The sequence below is a fragment of the Eubalaena glacialis genome, chromosome 6, assembly GCF_028564815.1.
Source record: "Eubalaena glacialis isolate mEubGla1 chromosome 6, mEubGla1.1.hap2.+ XY, whole genome shotgun sequence".
Classification (NCBI taxonomy): Eukaryota; Metazoa; Chordata; class Mammalia; order Artiodactyla; family Balaenidae; genus Eubalaena; species Eubalaena glacialis.
Genome location: NC_083721.1, coordinates 77,029,836 through 77,046,023, shown reverse-complemented (window position 1 = coordinate 77,046,023; position 16,188 = coordinate 77,029,836). Strand labels below are relative to the sequence as shown.

General features: G+C 40.2%; 1 protein-coding gene across 1 annotated transcript in view; it reads right to left on the bottom strand.

Moving 5' to 3' along the window:
* FGF12 (fibroblast growth factor 12) overlaps positions 1–14,293 on the bottom strand; it is a 364,960-nt gene extending 350,667 nt beyond the window's left edge. Inside the window, exon 1 of the mRNA XM_061193267.1 lies at positions 13,977–14,293. Coding sequence (XP_061049250.1) covers positions 13,977–14,067 — 91 coding nt within the window. The 5' untranslated portion in view covers positions 14,068–14,293. The remainder of the gene's footprint in view (positions 1–13,976) is intronic.
* Positions 14,294–16,188: the final 1,895 nt, after the last annotated feature.

The following is a 16,188-nucleotide window of genomic DNA, read 5'->3' as shown; positions in this document are numbered from 1 at the left end:
AGTTGTTCCACGGCATGTGGGATCTTCCCAGACCAGGGCTCGAACCCATGTCCCCTGCATTGGCAGGTGGATTCTTAACCACTGCATCACCAGGGAAGTCCCAACACTAATTTTTTATGTAACTGAACACAGTTCTGGGATTCTAAACACCATCTATATGCTGATTATTCATACATTCATATCTCCAGCTCTGGACTCCCCTAAATTCCAGAATTTTATCTCTCTATTCAATGTTTATCTTTTATTCTATGTCACTTTGAACATATTCAAAACAGAACACTTGAGTTTATCTCCCCAAAGCAACTCTACCCTTCTTTGTTTCCCAACTCAATGAAAGACATCCCTCTTCACCTAGATGCTCAGGCATATTACTTGAGTCACCTTTGATTTCTCTCCTTCTCTCAATTAGCAAACCCTATCAACTCTACCTCCAAATATATCCCAATTCAGACCACGTCTCACCACCTAACACATTTTGACTCTCTTCCAAGCCTCTCGCCAGAAATGCTGTAATAGCTTCCTAAACAGTCTCCCTGATACAGTCTACTATCATACTGCAGCCAGAGTGATCCATTTAAAATATAAATGGCTTTTCACACTCCTGTTCAAAACCCTTTCATGACTTTGCATAACTCTCAAAATAAATTCCAAAATACTTGCCACAGTCTACAGTACCATAAACAATATCCTTTCCGACCATTTTTCCTCATCTCATCTTGCTCTTGCCACGCTGCCCTTCTCCCTCATCTTCGAATATGTCAAGCCTGTTGCTACTTCAGGATCTTTGCACTTGCTGCTCTTTCCAGCTAGAGCAAGTTTTCCCTGAGTAATGCAAGCTTGATCCCTCGCTTCCTTTGGTCTCTGCCTAAAAGCCATTCCCTCGGAAAAGACTTCTGTGTCTAAAGACATCTTCCTTTCTCTCTCTAACCCCTTAATGTGTTTACTTCTCTTTATAGCACTTACCACCACCTGACACTCTATTATATGCATGTTAGTTGTTTATTTATTTATTGTTTTACTTCTGCACCAGAAAGTCAGCTCTTAAAATAGAGATTGTTTTGCTCACCACTGAATCCCCAGCAATTAGAACAGTACCTGGCAAAGAGCAGGTCGTTGATAAATGAGTGAAAGAATGAAGGAAAGAATGAGCAAATTTAGCCCGAAACACATGCTCTTTCTTGGCCCTATGCCTCAGCGCATGTTCTCCCCTTTACCCAAAATGCCCTTCCTCATCATTTTCTATGCAAGGTGGATGCCTATTTATTCTTTAAAATGCATCTCTGGTAGCATATTCCGCTGAAGCCTTCCCAGATAAGCCTCCCTGACTACACACACACACATCACCAAGCAGAAGGAACTGCTCTCATCTCTCTCTGTTTCCAAGATAAATTGTTTCTACCTTTAGTCTAGCACCTACCCATGAAGATGTGTTTTTTGCTTATATCTTCTTTCCCTTGCCATACTACAAATTACTTAAGGCAGGAGTTGATTTATCTCTATATGCCCAATGCCAAGCACATACTAGGAACCCAATTATGTCTAGAATATGTCTGATTGCTAGTGATCACATGAGCTTTTATTATTTCCTCCTGTCTATGCTAAGTTATTTTTATTAGAAGCTGCTGTCAATTAATGTGATTACCTAAAAGCAGCTCATTTACTCTTTCTGCCTCACAGACAAAAGTGCCTGTAGATCCCAGGAATTAAACTCTAATATAGTGTATATTTGCTCACCATTGACTGAGAACTAAGTGACACAAGCCCTCAATAATAGAAGTTACTCTGGATATTGGAATATATTACCACACCCTTTGCAAGACCCTAGTTAGTAGTCATCGGTGAAAGAGTTTAAAGTAAGGTTAAATCAACAAAATGCCTTAACCTCTATCATATTGTCCCACTTTACAACACAGACTGAAAAGGTTCCATACCGTTGATGGGACGAGCATCCTTTTCAAGCAGCATCAAAATAGGGTAGACCAGAAAAATTCATGTACAGCAAGATGTGATAGCTACTGGAAGATACAATTCTTATGCCAAAGAAGCTATAAATTTCATGTTGATAAAACTGGCTTCTGCCATTAACTCCCTCTCCAAGGCAATATAAAATGGAGCTTTATTTTATCTCCAATATAGCCTTGTGTCATAAATGCATCCAATATAATAAACTAGTAATAATAAATGTTATATCTCTATTATGCTTTTTAGATTTTGCCAGTTAGCACGCACACTATTTCAATTAGATTTCAAACAGTGCTTTGATGGATACAAGGAGGATTTTATGTACCTTATACAAGAGATGAGGATTTTGAGGCTCAAAGAGGTTAAAAAACTTGCCTAAGTTCATGAAATGAGTGAATGAAAGAAACATTACAAATTAGTGTCCAAATTCTATATACTAAGAGTTAAAAGTCCTGGATTCAAAGATCCAGCCACTTCACACAGATATGGAGTTTTGAATAACTGTCTCAAGTTTGTTGGGACTGTTTCTTCAACTGTCAAATGAAAGTGTGTATTCAATTCCTAAAATTGTTGCTAGGACCTAAATATTATAATTCTACATTTTGAGTCACGTATGCTCTATGCATAATATGATAATTGGTCCCTCCTTGTGAGAAGATTACAACACAGGCATTATGTTTGCTTCCTAATATCTGTGGTGTGAGGATGACAACAAGGTTCATTAGAATCACTGAAACCTGGTCATACCAAAAAGCTTCAGGAGGTGAAGAGATCAATCAGAGCAAAGCCTTAGATCAGTCTTAATGTCTGCCTTAGAAACGTACTTCCATCTTTTGAGGAAGCTGGCTATTTTCAGCTCTACAGAACGTGCTAAGGAGGCCCAGGTGGCTTGAAAAGTAGGACTGACACAGATCTGAAGTCATCAGACAGTCTCAGCTCCACCTGTTCTTTTGTTTATTTTTCCTCTTGAATCTCTAGAGGGATTTGCTTCAGTCTCAAGCACTCACTGTAGTTCCAGCTCAACCAAGAACCACTTCCTCTCAATTCAAAAGGTGGGTTGACAAAGTACACCAATTTACAATTCCCAAGAGAGGGGCGGGGCGGTGTAGCGTACAGTCAAAGGGAAATAGGGTTGAACATCAGACCATTCTCAGGTGTTTCTGTAGCACCTGAGTGCTGTATCTGTTTGATACAATCAAACCAAACACCCAAATACTAAGGCAGATGCTGCAAATTCCTTTGATGCCAGTTCACTGTGCAACAGCCTTAATCAAAAGATGATTGTTTCTCTTATTTTTAAACTTTTTATTTTATATTGGAGTATAGTTGATTAACAACATCATGTTAGTTTCAGGCGTACAGCAAACTAATTCAGTTATAAATATACATGTATCTATTCTTTTTCAAATTCTTTTCCCATTTAGGTCGTTACATAATATTGAGCAGAGTTCCCTGTGCTATACAGTAGGTCTTTATTGGTTATCCGTTTTAAATATAGCAGCTCCCCAAGATGACTGTTTCTTAGTGATTTACTAACCTCTCCAGCTTAGGTGACCTCTCATTCTCAATACCTAATTGCCTCTGACAGGAATCCAAGCCTGGACACAGAGGTTTCTTTTCTAGTTAGCATGGTGCTGGATGTAAAAAAATCAGGGAATATTAGCCAAGCAAGGTTGCTCCTCCTACTATAAGTCAATACACGTTCTCAAATGAACATACAGATAATAAATACTTATATTACACTTAGTAAGTGTCAGAAAGTATTCCAAGAGATTCAAATATATTAACTCATTTTGCTCCACACCACATCCCAATAAAGTAGGTGCTATTACCATTTTACAAATCAGAAAAGTGAGGCCCTGAGGGGTTAAGAAACTTGTCCAAGGTCACATAATTAGTAAGTCTTAGAGCCAGGTCAAACCCAGGCAACCTGGCTCCATGGTCCATGCTTTCAGTTACAAATATAGATTCCCTCACACCCAGCTTCATATTTCTGAACCTGATACATTTGTCTTAACAGGGATGAATTTCAAAAACACATAATTGAGTGAAAAAATAAGATGCAGAGAGATAAGTACAGTTCAAGACCTCGTCTATAAATCTTAGAAACACTCAAAACAGTATCATATATGATACATAGTAAATTAAGAAGATCAGTCTTAATGTCGGCCTTAGAAACGTACTTCCATCTTTTGAGGAAGCTGGCTATTTTCAGCTCTACAGAACCTCCCATATGAATGGGAGGGACACACACCAAAGTCATTATAGTTGTTACCCCTGAGGAGGAAGGGATTCTGGAATAGAGCTGGGGATAGTTCTAAGTGATTTTAATTTTATCGGTCGTGTTTGACTTCTTAATTTTAAGAAAATCTGAAATGCACATCGCATAATGTTAATAATTTGCTCATTTTGAGTCTTAGGTATATTAGTGTTAGTTATATTAATCTTCTGGCCATTTCTGTATTTTAACCTTAAAAACAAACTACATATATTTTATCTCCTTCTCCTTCTTGTGCCCTCCCAATTCCAATTTCAGTTGAAATAACAGAATCCAGAGTATTGCATCGTGGAAAACAAAACCATAATGATGATCCATCCGGTGCTAGTTAGCCTGATGTAAACTCTACAGCTAGAGTATTTCCAGCTTGATGAAAACAAATTAACAATCAATCTACTCAACTAGAACTTGAACAGAGCACATGTAAACAATCACAGCAGCAAACAGTAATTATCAGAGAAGATAACCTAAAAAAATATTGGGGAGAGTTTATCTCTACTACACACATAGCAGTCCCTTCTAGAATAATGACAATGATAACTAAGAATGACACACTATACCTAGACACTAGACATCATTGATACCTTAATTAGGATAAGTTGTGCTCAGTTATTATCTCCCTTATCTAAGTATGAGTTATTTTAGAACAGGGTTCATGCAGACCCACTGCTTGGCACATAGTGTGGGTCTCATTAAATGCTGCATGAACAGACATATAAATGAAGTGATGTTCCATAATATCTTTGGTTTAAAAATCCAAAAATATTCAACTCTTCAAGCAATAGGGTAGTGAGGCTGAACATTAAAATGCTTGTAACTGGATAGATAGCACTTTAGGGGGGTGTTAGTGATTTGTATTCCCTAAGGTAAAAATTAGAATTTCCCCTTGTCATAGAAACATACTACCTTGCTTTCAGACAGACTACCTTGTCGAGCCTTTCTAATCATACAAATATGTCAATTTCCTAGTCTCTGTCGCTGTAAAACTGCTCCAACCATTGAAGCAGATGCTTCTATCTGAGATGTTATGTATTTTTTTCAGTAATTTAAATTGGGTATATTTTGAACAGAACCAAGTTCATGCAGAGTTAAAGAATTCTCCCCTGCATTTAGGCTGCCCTATTTGAAAATCACTGTTCATTCTTAGAAGAGCTGTCTTGTTTGTCCCAAGAGTTTGTGAGATGAGATCATGCAGGACTGATGCTCTTTGCAATCTACTTTGAAAGATAGATGATAGAAAGGTGTAAGGCTACCTGGGCTGACATCTGGTACACCTCATCTGGTACTATTTAAAATGGAATAACCTAAACATTTGGAAATGTGCTGATAACTACCATGATTGCTTTTTCTGGACCAGGAGTGGCCAGACCATGTCTTGTGCTGTGAGTGCGTGTTTCTCCTAAAGCACATGGATGCTTCACTCTCAGCCATCCCGCAATAAGAAAATCAATGAGCCTTGGAAGGGGAATGAGAATTACCTTATTGTTTCTCTGGAACCTGGAGGAGTAGTTCCTAAATGCTGGGGGAAACAAAGAATATCCATTATGCAGAGATAGCCTACGAGTTACATAGAGATGACCAGGAGGCTCTCCTAAAGAAGGACATGACCCATGGACTTTAGGAGCAGTGATAGTTAATGTCTGTCTTTAGATTTCCATTCTCTGCGCTGCTATACACCTCTGCTTTCCTCAAGTATTCAGTCAATTATTCGGAAGACCCACAGTCTGGTTTTCTTTAAAATTGAAAAGAGGAGAGTAACAAAGCTCCCGCATCTCAGTGTTTCAGAGTGAAGAATATTGGCAGACATGTTGAATAACACCAGGACGCGTTTGTGGAACGTGGCAATACCCCTCAGTACTTCCTAGAAATTACCAGGTGAGAGAAACACAACAAAGAATGGAAAAACAGCAATCTACTGAATGAGCCTAGCTGCCAGGACTTGAAAATAAATTAAAATGATTTTACTTAGTCCTGAGGAGATCAGGAATTTTTTCAGTCACACTGATTCTACAGTATTAAAATGTAATGTGACTCTTGGTTGCTTCCTGTTTTGATCTTCTAAATAATCTACCAACACAACAGAGAGTTAAAACTCAAGCAACATGAACTCCTAAGAATAAGGTTAGTGCTACTATGTTTAATTCCAAAAATTCAGTCATCAAAAGTCACCTAAAAGAATATCACCCAATAATAAAAGATCATTTACTTCGCTTATAAAAAGAGCTATTCAAAGTAAAGCTAAGCCAAACTAAGATACAAGTTCCCCTGTCAAATTGGTGAGATTTGAAAGTTTGGTAATGCCTGGTGTTGCCAATGGTGTAGGTGCATGCAGACTTTCGAGTATAGTGACGAGTAATGGAAATGGCAGGGGTCGGCACACCACAGCCTGTGAGTGAAATCCAGCCTGATGCCTGTTTTTGTACTGCCCATGAGCTAAAAACAGTTTTTACATTTTAAAATAGTTGAAAAAATTCAAAATAATAATATTGTGTGTCATTTAAAAATTATATAAAATTCAAATTCCATGTCCTTAAATAAAATGTTATTGGAACTAAAAGAAAAAAAAAAAAAGAATATCATCCAAATTACCTGTTAGAGCCAAATTACTCTGCAATTCCATTTTCTATGGATGAAATAAAATCCAGAATTTTATGGATGAAATAAAATCCAGAATTTTCCTTAATGCTGTGATTATGATAATTATTAGTTTTAAGAAAACAAACTGGAATCTTCACAAATGAAATTGGCTAGATACAGACTCCTATAGCTTTCTACCAGAATAAAGGCCTGTCTTAAACAATAAAGGAAAGTTAAGCATACAGATCAAAATTTTAGATATATCCTAAGATTTAGTATGGTGAACATTTTTTTACCTTACATTAAGAGAAAGACTAAGATGGGATAAATCACACACTAACAGCATGCATTTGGTATTTTATAACACCAGGAGGGATAAAAGGCAAGAAAAAGAAGAGCAGGAAATACTAAATACCAAGTGCTCAGGCTTTCACAGGCTAAGAACCTTACAGATATTAATGCATTTAATCTTCAGAACAACCCTATAAACTCAGAACTATTGTTAAGCCCCATTTTACATATGAGACACAGGGAACTAGCCCACAGTCACACAGAGCCAGGAAAGTATTATATGGTGGTCAAAAGTGTAAGTTACTGGAGAATACATGGATATATCAACACCCTTAAAAATAGTTATGCCTTTGAAAGTTACACACTGTAAGAATAAATTTTTGCTCCCACTTTCCTCATTTACTTTTGGTCCACAAAAGAGGCTCTTTTGCCTTTTCCAACAAATGGTAAGAGAGTCCATGCCCTTCCATCCACCCTTCTCACTCCTTTCCAAGGAAGAGGAAAAACTTATCTGATTGGTGAGTCTGGGGAGAAAAAATGGGGCCAGTGAAGCTTAGCCTGCTGTGGTCTCTCTCTGTCTCTGTGGATCTGCCTACTCACAGGCTGGACACATTCTGAGCTTCTGGGTAGGCAAAAATAGCTCTGGTCCCAGACCTGTCTTTAGAGGTAAATATGGAATGTAAATCTCTCTGCTCTGCTACTGGGGTTCAGCAGGGGTAAAGGCGGATTTCTTAGCAGGTGGGCCTGCTCTATAGATCCAAACTTCCCTCTAGTGGTTTGCATACATCAAGATTTAGTTTGGTGTTAAATTCAATTTTGACCATTCTCTAATTCAATAGTCCAGCAATCCAGTAAGAAAGCAGATACATTAATAGCTATCAGTTTCACAACTTTATTTTCTCAATTGTTTCGAACTCAAGATTAAGGTAGAAGGTAGAGGGAAGGAGGAGAAAGAAAAGTTATCACTGATTACCATCCCCTAAGCCCACCACACACAAAGATTGCTACACAAAGATATTCGTCAAAAATTTTTTAAAACAAAATTTAAAGGCTTAGAAAAATGGATGTGATCCAACAGTAGGCAGATGACAATTATAGCATAGATATGTGAGGTCATTCTATAATTTAAAGTCATATTTAGAAGAATTTTTGGCAAAATGACCTATCTGTTAGTGTTTTTTAATATATACGAGTTTAAAAAAAAAAATACAAATGGTTCACAATTTCGCACCCAGCTATATCCTGATTTACATATATAAAGTCAATATGTACAAATCATTAGAAACAATGCAGAAATGCACAAAGCTAAAAAGAACCCTCCTTTCCCACTGTCCCAAAAATCTCTCTCTCCTAAGCACTATTAACAGCTTCTTGTAATTCCTCTTAGAAAAATGTATTTTCCAAATATTTCAATATGAGTATCTCTTTCCATATTTAGAATAATTGTTTAAGTGCATAGGAAAAGAAACAAAGCATATAACTTTCATGTGATAACTTTTGTTTTTAAAATTCACACACCAAGAATAAAAGGGATTATATTGAGGTTATGGTTTTATAAGTGATTTTCTTATTCTACAGAGATTTTACATTTTCAGTTTCCTGCTATGAGCAGAAAACTGCATAATCCAAAATATATATCACTAGTTTTTTAAATTAAAAGGGGAACACATTTTCATTAAAATTCAAATAATATAGAAATATGTAAAGCAGAAAGCAAGTCTCTGCCATCAAACTCCCTAAAGGTAACTGTCATTAACAATTCTGAATGCATTTAACCAAAGACACAGAGATACACACATACACACACACACTTGCATAAGTGCACAGATATTTTAAATAGATATAGATACATTTATAAATTTAAAATTTTTCAGGAGAAAATAAACTTACATAGACATATAAATCTTCACCTGGATAAGGCTTGGTTCCCTAATCTGTATTACATAACTATAAAGAAAAATGCTATCCTGCCTAACTTGTAGTGAAGTTTGGAAGCCGAAGGCCAAAAGTAGTGATAGATATTCTTTACTCTCCATACTGTGGCAGTTTAAGAAAATGCACCACCAATCTTTCACTCTGTTTCTCACCATTTCCAGGCCATCCCCTTGTACGAGGCTGGCACAGAACATTACTGCCTGGAATTCCTGTTCTCAATTAATCTGGCTCCAGTCTTTGGGTAGCTGGAACCACAGGCACATTCACTATCCCCAGTCCATGAGCTACTTACAGAGTGCTAAAATGGGCTGGGGGTAAGTGGTTCATCACTGTCATTTTGAGAATGGCTTCATAAAGACTTTATCTACGCTACCTACCCACAAGTTCCTCAGTGCCAAGGTCAGACACTGAGCCAACATGGTGATTCACTGATTCTCAAGTTCCTCCAAGTTAAGCAAATAATTAGTGCCTTAGAGAATGATCCAGCTAGCAACAACCCCCCTCCCCTCAAAAAAAGAGATTCATTTTGTGCCACTAAGTTTTATTTAAAGACCATGCAATCGAATCCCAGCTGGCTTCATTGAAGCAGCAACGTGGGCAATCAGTGACACCAACTGCAATGCTATCGTTTCTATAAACAGTAATGAGTGGAGAGGGTAGGACGGTACTAGAAGCTTATGTATAAACAAGAAAGATCATTTCAGCAAGAGAGATTGTCTTGGCAGATTCACAGTATCTTTCTGATATTCACCCTAGGAAATGCAAATACCCTGCAACACTTACTGGCATTAGAAATAATATTCGGCCATGGCATTCATAACATTGTGCAATGAAAATAACACAGCATAAAGGTAGCAATTTCATACACTAAATTGTACAAAGGAAAGCTTCATTGTTTCAAGATATTCCATGGAAATTGAGAGAACAGATCTAAAAGTACTCCCTGGATGTCTCTTTCTAACTCCAATACCAGAGAATAAAACTTGCACCTTTCTTAGAAGCTGATGTGTTATATCTGGCTATGAACAAATGGACTTAGGTTGAAGGAGGGGCAGAGGAGAGGTATAACAGATAACTAGGCAGGATATCTGAGTATGAGCAATGCTGGGTAAGCTTTAATGAGTTGTAGGCTAATTCTTTGTAAAACATTGCTTTTTTATATCTACGTCTTATTCAAATACATTCTTCCAGTAAAATATACAGAGATACTATTCCTTTTCATTACAGCCCCCATCTGCCTCACCCAGCACTACCTTTTGAAATCCTAAATGCTTTTTCAAGCTCAGGGAGATAAACACGAATTCCAGGCAGAATTAATTATTCCTTTTTTGAGATGATTCTTACCATAGACCATTAACTCAGGTAAGAGATTGTTAAACTGAAATAAATGGAGGCTCCCAGGTACTCCACTTTTGGCATGTATCATATCCTGCCTAGTATGGTACCTCTTGCTTGTCCACATCTCTCCCTGCTGGGCCTCCTGTGCCTAACACACAGCCTAGCAACAATCGGTCCACAAAGAGTGTTTGCTAAATTGAAAAATGGCAACCCCTGAAGCCAGAGACATGTTTCTTTAACTTTCTATCCTAAGAGGGATAAAGACAGGAAGAAGGGAGGGGTGCCAGCTGTGGAGGGCTATTTGGCATGACACACATACCCTAGGCTTCTGGAAAAGTCTGCCTTCCCTCCTCTCTTTTGCTTTACTTAACCCAGAGCCAGGCAAAGGGATTGCTGGTCCATGACCCAGATGGAGCATTCAGCCCAATCCCTTCACCATAAAGTACTGCCCTGGTTTTCTTCACAGGCACACAGCTCTTAGTTTATAAGCTGAGAGAGAAACAATTTTATTTGCATTTTCTTTTGTCTAGCAAAACTGCAGCAGAGGTGAGAGTTGCCACATTTGCACTGTTTTTCAGGTAATATAGCTAGCTCTTTCTTTCCAGGAACTTGGGGGTATCAAAAGGTAGTTTCTACATTGCAGGGTAAGTAGAAAGGAGCACCTGAGTCCTTAAGGGTCTTTCAGTTAAACTACCACTTTGAAAGAATAATCTCAAATATCAGTGGAGCTTCATTGTATCTTTGGGGCAATGATAAATACCATTTAAGAAGCAATGTACCCACTAGTCTCAGGACAGGCACTAACTTACTTGATGACAAAAACGCATACTTTAGTATGCTAAACTAATTATTCAAAGATTAGGAAAGGAAACCAATACATCAATTCATTATATACTACAGATGATATCATAGAGAAATTAAAGTGTTTGACTAGAAAGAACCTTAAACAGAGCCCAATAATCTTCCATTAAATTTTATTATGTTAAACTGTACTGCCTTACTATATCGATCAGGATAGGCTAGATAACAAATAACCTTAAAAATCTAAGTTACTTACAAAAAGAAGTTTTAACTTCTCATTTGTGCTAAATGCCCATCATGGGTCACATAGTAAAGCCCTATTACTACAGATACTCAAGGACACAGACAGATGGAGTAACCACTACCTTGAACATCATCAGAAGGTCACAGCAGAAGGTGAAGTGTGCTCTGGCTATTAAACCTTCCACATGGAAGTGAGGCATGTCACTTCTGCTCATGTTTCATTTGTTAATGCAAGTCATATAGCCATACGAAAGTTCAAGGGAATGCGAGAATGCCATCCTGCAATATGCCCAAGAGGAGAACCCAAAATACTGAGTGAACGGTAGTAATGCCTACACGTTTGCACATAGTAGGCACTTAGCAAATTGCTTTTGTTAAGTACTGCAAGACAAATGAACTAATGGTAAGCACTAACTTTTTGAATTTTCTGACATTAACACTGAAAATGTTACATAAAACAACAAAAATCCTTTTGAAAATGAAAGCTAAAAGGAAGTGATCATTTTGTATATTTTATGATTCTTATTCGTTTTAGCCATTGAAGCACTACTGAAATAGTGAAGAATATTAGGCTTATGACATAAAAACCCTCTCAAAAGGAACCTTCATCTTCACAACTTGTGACTATACCATTTTACAAGAATTCCCCTACAGTGATAGTTCCCTAAAATAACCAACCACCCCACTAAATAACAATGCGTATATAAAGTGCAACAGTTTTCATAGGATCACATGTTAAATCTAGGATCCAGTAAGAAACAGGGAACAGGCTAGAGCTATCATTATTTCCACTTTTTTTTCAGATGAAAATACTGAGTTTGAAAGATTGTTAGTAATTTTATTGAGACTGCTTTATAGCTAGGTCTTCTGACTCTAAGTCCCATGACTTTGCAACAACCTATGCTTCTCCCTCACACATATTACTTCTGTTTGGATCTGTTACTATTTGAGAGACTGACTCTGTATGTAAATTAACATGTTAACTATTTTTACAAGAGGTCGTTATCACACACCATACATACTTTAAAATTTTTCACATCTAGGAAACATATATCCAAGTTATAATCTATTCATGTTTTACTCAATGTAGACAAGGAAAAACAAATAATATTAACATACATCTCTGCTGGCTTCCTGAAATACGTATTTTCAAAACATAAAACTTCAACATCAAGCATGTTAGTTTAGAATATAGTTATTTGATATATTTCAGCCCTTACAAATATGCTGGCAAAAGATAATGTCTAAATAATCTTCTGAATTGAACAAAAGTAGAAATATGAGATCTCATTGCTGATTTCATTTCAAAAGTGTATATTCTCATATTTCACATGTAGTTAAATTACCTAATTAGTTCTTTTACAATGGTTTTATTTTTCATTTAGAGTGGTGAGTAAGCAGAAAGTCGAAGTTTTAGAAAGGATGAATGAAACCTATATATATTCTAATCTTTCCAAATATAATCTTCATAGCTCCCGCACAGACTGAAAATAGGTACTTAAGCAAATGAATCAGATCCCCCAGAATAACATATGAAGTTTTAAACCTGAAGCCTATTATAATATTGTTAAATTTTTGAACATTAAAGTTATTTGGAATTTATGTAGCAAAAAATTATTTTACAAAGAGACATTTGTTTAGACGTAATAAGGGTGCCTTTCCTCTCGCCTCACACCCCACCCCCATTTTGTAAACAGAAACCCAAAGACACAAAAACTGGATTAGCACTTGTAAGATTACTGGACAAAACCACTTTAAAGAGAATTTACACTTTAAAAAAAAGAGAGATGGACAATGGAAAGTGTGGTGAAACAACTCGCCTCATCCGCAAGGCTTCAGCAGAAAAGTATCACACTTACTTGGTTGTACTTTTCTTTTTATTAAAATTTTAAATCGTTTTTCTCAATATCGCAGGTCATTAAAAGGGTCTGATTTTCTTTCTTTCCCTCCCTGAGCTGTTCCTGAGGGACCTAGTTGGTTAAACCCAGGCCTAATTGGGACTCTTCCGTTTCAGCATCAGTTCAGAAATTGCTTGATCTCCAGGGCAAAACGTACTCACTGACGATGACCAGATGTCTACTTTCCAGACAAAGCAAGAAAATAAAAGATACCTGCCTGGCCAGCCACCTGTTTAAAAGTCCCCTCTCCTGTCGAACGCACAAGCAACTTCTCAAGAGAAGACTCTGAGCAACTCCAAGTCGCACGCCGCCCTCGCAGGTCACAAGGAGACAGCCGCGAGGAAGTGCGAAAGCTGGTCACTGTAAGCACCCCTCGGAAAGAGACCCGCGGGTTCCAGCTCAGGCGCTAGGCGACAGCGAAAGCGTTCTATAAAACACGGATGACTTCAGGGATTAAAGAGAGAAAAAAAAAAAAAAATCCAAAGACAGAACCGGCGGCGGGGCCATTATCTCGCCCCAGTAAGGAAACGCCTTCCTTCCATCACTTACAGCGCTGATTAAGGGTGGGGGGGTGGGGGCAGAGAGGGGATGAGGAGGAGGGAAGGGGGGTGGGCATCTGCAGGTTTAGGGCTAAGCAAGGAACATTTTCTCACCACTTAGGCTGTTGCTGGACCTCAGGCTCCTTCCACAGAGACACTGCAGCATATGCACTCCTTTCTTCAAAGAAAGCTCAAGAATCTTCATGGAGAAGCGCGTGTGTGGGGATGGTCAACTCCCCGCCCACCTCCGCTAATTGTCCAACCAAAAGGCGGCCTGTCTTGGGAAGCCGGATCCCGAATCCATGGTCCGTGCGTCCCGGGCGGAGAGCGGTTCGCACCTTGGCGGGGCCGGAGCCGGGGCCGGGGCAGGAGCACAGCGGATGCGGGGCCGGGGCCGGGCGGGAAGTAGGAACGGCCGCCCGGCTGGGGGCAGCCCCTGAGGGAGCGGGAGGCGTGGCCACACCCCAGCGGGCTCGACCGTGACACTTTGGGACTTCCCGAAGGAGGCGGCGGGGCTGCGGGCTGGAGGGTGAGCGCACCGGCTGCGCGGAGGACGTCACCGTGGGTTGCTGCCCCTTTCCAGGTGCGGGCGCAGGGAGGGAAGAGGGCGGGGTCCCCGGGGTCCCTGGCCTTCTGGCCTGGGGGCTCGGGACACCCCCTCAGTTTCTATTCTCCGCGTCGGGCGGTGAGCCCTGGCCGCCCGCCCGCCTCTGTGCCCCCGCCGTGCGGGGCTGCGGGGCGCGGAGAGGGACTCCCGGACCGGAAGGCAGCGCTCCCGCTGGCTGCGCGCGGGCCGAGGGCGACTCCGGCGTGGGAATCCGGCTGGAAGGGCTGGACCCTGGAGGCTGCCGAGCGTCAGAAGCGACTCCGGGGAACTGGGGGGTGGGGCTGGGGAGGCGGGGATGTGAAATAAAGAAAGCTCTTGGGTTCAAGCGCGGAGAGCGAAGGGGTCTCTAGGCATGGGCCGGGCGCTGAGGTGGGGGTCTGGACACCTGGATTTTCTGATCCGGGCTCTGTGACCTTGGGTAAGTTACATACCACCCTGGGCGTCACTTTCTCCCTCTGTAAATCAGGGCGGGGAAGAGGGTGCAGAATAGAGAACTGGCAGCTGCTTGTTTGTCCCCGTGCCTCCCAGTCTCCTGGAAAAGCTTAGCACAGGTGCCACGGGAAGGCAGGTGCAGGTGGAGTAAGGCAGGCCAGAAGGGACGGCCAGAGTTACAGAAGGAGACAGATGAGGCGGGAACTCTCAAAACAACAGCGGTATTTAACTTTGACGCGATATTCTGTTAGGCTCTGTCTCTGCCAACTGGCCCCAAAGATGACCAGGGAGCTTCCCTTTGGGTCTAAAGGTCTCGATTTTTTTTTTTTTTCCAATCATCCTTTGCCTTTCTCTTTTTCTTTTTTCTTTTCTTTTCTTCCTCCCTCCCTCCCTCCCCTTCCTTTCCTCTCCCCTCCCCTTCCCTCCCCTCCCCTCTCCTCTCCTCTCCTCTCCTTTCCTTCCTTCCTTCCTTCCTTCTCGGAGGCCATCATTGCCCTTTTGGAAGAAGTCTCATGAGTGATGCATACAAAGAATGCTGGCATTGGGATCGGACTCCACCCTACACCCTATCAGGAATTTCAGGGCAAGAAGGGTCCTTAGAGGACACAGCAATACAGCAAGTGGTTAAAAGCACAGACACCACCAACAGGCAGCCACAGTGAAAATTCCTACTAGCTGTGTGACCTTGAACAAATCACTTAACCTCTTTGTGACTCAGTTTCCCTATCTCTAAGAGAGAGTTAATAATAACAGCTACCTTCTATACCCCTTGTTGAGTGTTTAAAAAAAAAAACTTGATAGAAAATAAGTGCTATAATAGTGTTAGCAATTATTATTCCTTAGTCCTCAACCTGTAGGGTTTTCCATCACTCCCACCTTCCCATGAATGCCAGCGTCCATTCCAGTGTCCACATTTCTGCTTGAACAGTTCAGGTGACAGAATTCACCAGCTCCCCAGGTAGTTCATTGCACAAAACCTGTTTGAAGATTTATCCTGACATTGAACCAAAATCTTACTTTACTTTCTTTCCACCCATTGTCCCCAGACCACCTAGCACTAGCTGGTTAGCTCTTTCCAGCAAAGGAGTGAAAATGGTTTTCATCACCCCTTTCCTCTTTCTCTTCTATAGGCTAATCCTTCACAGTTCTTGTGGGGTTCCCTGGAGATTGAAGCTTAAGGTTGAAGTTGCCTGGAAAAATATTCTTTCAGAAGTCCCTTCCTTATTCCTCTCAAAGATGATGGAAGAAAGCCAGAACATCAGCAGGGCCTCCTGAGCCTTCAGCCAC